This window comes from Anarrhichthys ocellatus, unplaced genomic scaffold (genome assembly GCF_004355925.1).
Source record: "Anarrhichthys ocellatus isolate YVR2014 unplaced genomic scaffold, GSC_Weel_1.0 scaffold19, whole genome shotgun sequence".
Classification (NCBI taxonomy): domain Eukaryota; kingdom Metazoa; phylum Chordata; class Actinopteri; order Perciformes; family Anarhichadidae; genus Anarrhichthys; species Anarrhichthys ocellatus.
Genome location: NW_022280049.1, coordinates 4,216,283 through 4,221,819, shown reverse-complemented (window position 1 = coordinate 4,221,819; position 5,537 = coordinate 4,216,283). Strand labels below are relative to the sequence as shown.

The 5,537-nt window shown below is 44.9% G+C and overlaps 1 protein-coding gene across 5 annotated transcripts in view; it reads left to right on the top strand.

Annotated features, from left to right (window-relative positions):
- Positions 1-242: 242 nt before the first annotated feature.
- Positions 243-5,537, top strand: part of sh3tc2 (SH3 domain and tetratricopeptide repeats 2) — a 19,640-nt gene continuing 14,345 nt past the window's right edge. For 2 of the 5 annotated variants that reach the window (XM_031857866.1, XM_031857865.1), the window contains exon 1: positions 2,063-2,184. Coding sequence is in view for 1 of the 5 variants with exons in the window: in XM_031857862.1 (XP_031713722.1) it covers positions 2,239-2,281 (43 nt within the window). In the remaining 4 variants the exon portion in view is untranslated. Of the gene's footprint in view, positions 301-2,062; positions 2,282-5,537 lie in introns of those variants that run through there. The other 3 variants (XM_031857862.1, XM_031857864.1, XM_031857867.1) reach the window with 2 other exon arrangements.

Genomic DNA, 5,537 nt, shown 5'->3' with positions numbered 1-5,537 from the left:
TCTCTCTCTCTCTCTCTCTCTCTCTCTCTCTCTCTCTCTCTCTCTCTGCTGCCCTGCACAGTCTCTAACCTCTTTGGTTCTGGAGCTCAATGGTTGTACAAGATGTTCTCTCTTTGTCCCTTTAATCTGCTTAACTCACTCACTCAGTTCCAACAGAGAGCTTTGTAAAACTAACATGTGGATTTCACTGAAAGACAAATTCCTTCATTATAGGGTGTCCTCCTGGCAAAGAGGGCGAAACTTTGTACGGTGTAACCTACTTGTTCTTCCATCCATTCACTGTCCAGCAAACCTACGGCTGTAAGTGGCAGATTTTATATTCATGTAATGAATTATAAATGTTGCTTAGATGGTAAATCGATTACAACACGCCACATTGTGACATTACTCAAAGCTGATTGTGATCAGTATTGGATAATAATTTACTTAAATGAGCCATCTTTATCAGGGTGTGTGTGTATGTGTGTGTGGGTGTGACACTATGTAGGTGGGTGCCCTGATGGCCTGACGTGTGCCGGGAGCTTATTGTGCCCCTGTGTCAGTCCCGCGTCGTGTTGCTTTTGTCCTCCAAACTGATGGGGCCGAAAAACAGGAAGCTGGCCTTCCTGTGCACTGAAGGCAGCGGGGCAGGAGGCCGTCAGTTCAACGCGGTGGTTGTCGCCGTCCGCAAAGGCGCCGGCGCCCCCTGATCGACAGCAAAGGCAAACATCTCCCGATGTGTGTTATTACTGGAACAAACCTGCACGCGGTTGACACTCTGCGCCTTCTGATGGAAACTGTTTCCTTAAGCATGACAGGCGGTGTGAAACAGCAACACTGATCAGACATTATTCTCTCTATGAGCTGCTTAACAAATGACTGAGATCATGTTTTGGTTGCAGGCCTGGTGTATTGCTACATTGTATTGACTAATCATCCACTCAGTGTTTTTCTATTGGAGGTAACATGTCTTTTGTTTGTCTCGCACAGTCCATGTGTCCACTATCAGTAGCACTGATCAGCACTATACTGCATTCTTCACAAACCCTCTCAATCCTTGCCCTTTGTCCAACCACATGGCCGGGGAAAAGTACATGCACGTGCACACACACACACACACAAACACAAACACATGTATTGCTTCCGCTTCGCTGATATCTGTACCCATTCCCGTCTAGTTTGTTGCTAGTCAATACACTCATATTCCCTCTTTTTCTCTGACTCTCTCTCTCACTCGAGCGCTGACGCGCTCTCCCTCACACACACACACACACACACGCACACACACACCATTCGCAAAAAGAGCAGAGTAAATGGTCTGTGTCCTGCAGCCTTGCATAGCCAATTTCATGATCACATGGGCAGTGCAGGGCTGATATTCTGTGTTCAGGGTGACTTTGTCATGGTACACTGGGGGGTTGGGGATACACAATTAGTTTATATTTAACTAAGCAGGCAGAAAACCCAGAAGAAACCACAGCAATGCCGGCCTCGGGGATCATATCTTCCGAAACACAGATAGGGTTTGACGTGACCCAGAAAGTGAAAATAATATAATCAGTGGTAGTTGGGAGAGGTCACTGGTGAATACTTGACATTTCCAGGCATTACAGTACACTCAGTGGAATGCTGGCACTGTGTGTGGCTCGAGGAGCAGGACTGTGAAGCATCTCTGGAATGAAGGTGAGGTGTGGACACGGCAATTGTACAAATCAGCTGATTGTTCTTGACGCTAATCTGGATGTCTGTGTGCGCCGTCGAGCCAAACTGGTGTGACTGGTGTTGCGGAATGAGGAAATAGACTCTAAATGGGAAGTGGTGTCACATAATAGCCAGGATTTAATAACTTTTAGGATGATTCAAATGCAATTATAACTTGACCTCTTTTCACTGGTTGAGTCTCCTTTTGGGCTTTCCAAATTTGACTGAGAGTGTGTGTGTGTGTGTGTGTATGGGGTGAGAGAGAGAGAGAGGGAAGGGGGAGGCTGTGTCCTTGTTGTCCCACAGAAATCATGGGAGGAGTTAACAGCAAAACTTCCTCAGTCAGTGACATGCCGTCTGGGCACAAACACATAGGCTCACACACTCTCACTGACTTACACGCTTCCTTTTCCCCGTTTCTCCTCTCCTGTGCATTCGGGCTGACAGCGGAGAATGACAGCAGTCTCGGCAGCTGTCATGAGACGCAAACTCACCAGTCCAATGGTGAGACAGCACACACACACAGAGACATAGAGATACACACATTCTGCAACGCACATGAGGAATGAAATGAGAGGGGAGAGCTGGCAGCAGCACATAGGTGAGAGTTGGTTTTTTTCTACTTTGCATACGTCTTTCTGTGTGATAAACCGTCTCTTCCGTTTAGCAGGTTCATTAACACTGCTGCACTTTGCACTTGTACCAAGTTTCTGTCAGTCAGGTATAGGCTGGACAATATAGCTGTCATCCAGTGATTGAAATTCCTTCTTCTGTTTACTAGGTGCTTGATAATGAATGTTTCCAAACTCTTCTGATGGACTGATACATGAGCATCCAATTCGTACTATGTCTTCATTCCATTAATTATACTATGATTCTACTTCCCTAATGTTTGTTTCAGTGTTGTTCAAGTGCCGCTATGCAAAAGTGTGGGAATCTCCCTGCAGGGAGATCTGTCCTAGACACACAGGCATGTGAGTGAGCGAACAGGGGGTTAGTCTAAACTTAGAGTCCATAACCCCTGTCTCATATTACTCGCCGCTAACTCCTGTACCACATTTTCCGAATCTACAAATGCCAATAGTACACATACACAGTCACTAACACCTCAAACATCCCCACTTCTTTTTGGTCGTGTGTCTGAACACAGCTAGACGCTGCTGACACCATGTGTTTTTTATTAGGTTGAACGCTATTGTCACGGACTGCTGAGTGTCACTATTGCAGTCCAGGGTTTTGATGTGTTTTCAGACTGCGTGGAGACTATAAGGTCATTTATGGTATGCGGTAATTGGACTCGGCAGCCCCTGTCATTGCAGACAGTGAATACTGTAGCTTTAATATACGTGTACTGCTCGCATGACACTTTAGTAACGCTGGCCACAGTGTGCAGTCATAGAGTCACACCGGGGGAAGGCTTTTGGCCTTCCAGCTGACAGGAAACAATAGCTAGATCAGCAGGTGTTCAGTAAAAGAGGGGAATTGACACCAATGGTGTACAGCATCGCATTGTTTTTACCGACAGTCTCTGTATGTTTTAAAGTGGATGTCACTGGGGACAACTGTTGCCCCTTGTGCAGCATTTGGTGCAAACAAAGACCTGGCATGTGACCGCACATATCGGCCTTGAGCAGTCTGCGTTTATTAGATTAGACTGAATCTGTTGCTCTATGCGAAACAAGCAGAGTCTAAAGAGTGTCAGGATATGCCCCGACACGCATTGGGCCTGTTTACAGCCTTCTGCTTCACAAGATGCACACGAACAGATTCAATCATGACCAGTCAGCCGACACGTAAACAAGATGAAGAGACCGGTCTCGGACAAGGATATCAGCCTCTTTGTCTCCGGCATGTCAAGCAGCGGAATGATTAGGTCACAAAGGAGGAAGAAACTTTACACATTTGTTTTCCTTGATAATGGATTACATGCAATGACTAAAGTCACACAATCATGCACAGAGCACAGGCCTATCTCACTAATGCAACACTAAATGTCTCCATCACCACAGCAATTTTTTTTAGAGAAGTTTAAAAGATTTAGCTTTTAGCGATCCTTCGTTGGCTAAGCATGAAAAAAGTCTGGTTGGCTCGCATTTTGAAAACGGTAGCATTTGAGGTTATAGGCAAGGTGTGGAGTTTGAAAGATGTGGGAATTTATTAGGCAGGGAGGGCCTCATGAAAGATGATACCGAGTTGCATTATGGGAAATGTAGGTATCCAGAGTTTTGGGTATGTGACTCATATAAGGTGCTTGCAGTTCAGGACACTGCCTCTTCCATTTTGTCTATTCTTTCTTTAATTTGTTTTACACAAGCCCCTCCAAAGTGCAATGATGCATCACTGGAGTATCCCTATGAAGGTTGTTCAGTAGTCAGGTCACCATTGAGAGCCAGGAGCCATTAAAAAGTACTGTCAGCACCCACAGTTTTTGTGTTGCTATAGAGACACTTAGTGGTGTAATATGTTATTGCATTTGTGCTTTTCTATTTAACCCTCCATTCTTGCCGTAGTTAGTCCCTTTAGTTTCTGTCTCTGCTGAGAAATGCAGCAGCTAGTTTTCTCTTTTCACCTTTGGTAGCCTTTGAGGGCCTAAATCTGTAAGTATGTGGAGTGTAAATATCTACTTTTATATATTCTTTGTGTGTTTTAGATCAAAATGTATGTTGTAGTTGTAGATGCCAATCACTAATAACATTTCCCTATTAACATCAATATTGAAATTAGCTTCGATGCTAACTAGTCCTGCACGTCTCATGATAATGGATATTTTCTAAAGCTAAGTTGTGTGCTACATTTTAACTGTGTATTCATGTTTCTGTATATGGGCAGTTTGTAAATATTTAGTTGTATTTCTAATTCATTATTATATTCTTAAATATTTCCACATTAAAGGCATTGTGTTCGAGTGTAATTTTAATTATTTAGTGTTGTACTTACTTCCTCTTATCATCAGTGAGATCATGGTACTTCCAGTACATCATTGAAGCTGTTTGATTGATATAGAAGCTATCCTCTTGTTTTTAATGCAGATATTTATTTAACTGATTCTTTGCATCTTCATCTCCAAATAAAGGAGATTGGTTTTCCAGTTGGCTGGTACATGTTGTTGTACTTATCATTATGACACACCCTCAAAGGAACACCACACCCAACACAGCTTTAAAATCTTGCACTATCGGGGCGTTACATTACCGCCTGGGTGAACACATTGGGCCGGATCATTACTGGCCAATTACCTCGTTTACCGCCACCAAACAAGAGGCCCCCGTCTACACTATGTGTGCTGCAGAGAACATAATAATGGTACTCTAAAGGAAGCCTCTATTTCCTTCTTATATGGTGAAAGGTCACATGAGGTCAATGATTCTGATCTTCATACCACACACATCCCTCCGCCCGCTGCACTCCTGTCTTCCCATCTGTCCGCCACCCGTCCGATGGCAGAGAGTCGTGTTGAACTGTGAGATGTGGATGAACTGATCCTCGCTCCATGCCACCAGGCTGCTCTCACTCCCACAACCCACCACCCCCCTGCCTCCCCTCGCTGTGACCTTGCAGCCTGTCCCTGTGTGGCATTGCCTTACAGTGGCTCAGCAATACGTTCCCTCAGCGACACACACAAAAGACACACACACATTGTCTCTGACACACATTCTGTGCATATTTTCACTGACACACATAGGGAACACACAGGGAAGCTCTCTCTGAGGCCGGTCCCCCTCCCACCCCCCCAAAACACACGCACACACACACTGATGACAATCGCAATGAGTGCTTTGTGCATTCACTGACTTGACTGGGCAGCTACTGGAGAGAGAGAGAGAGAGAGAGAGAGAGAGAGAGAGAGAGAGAGAGAG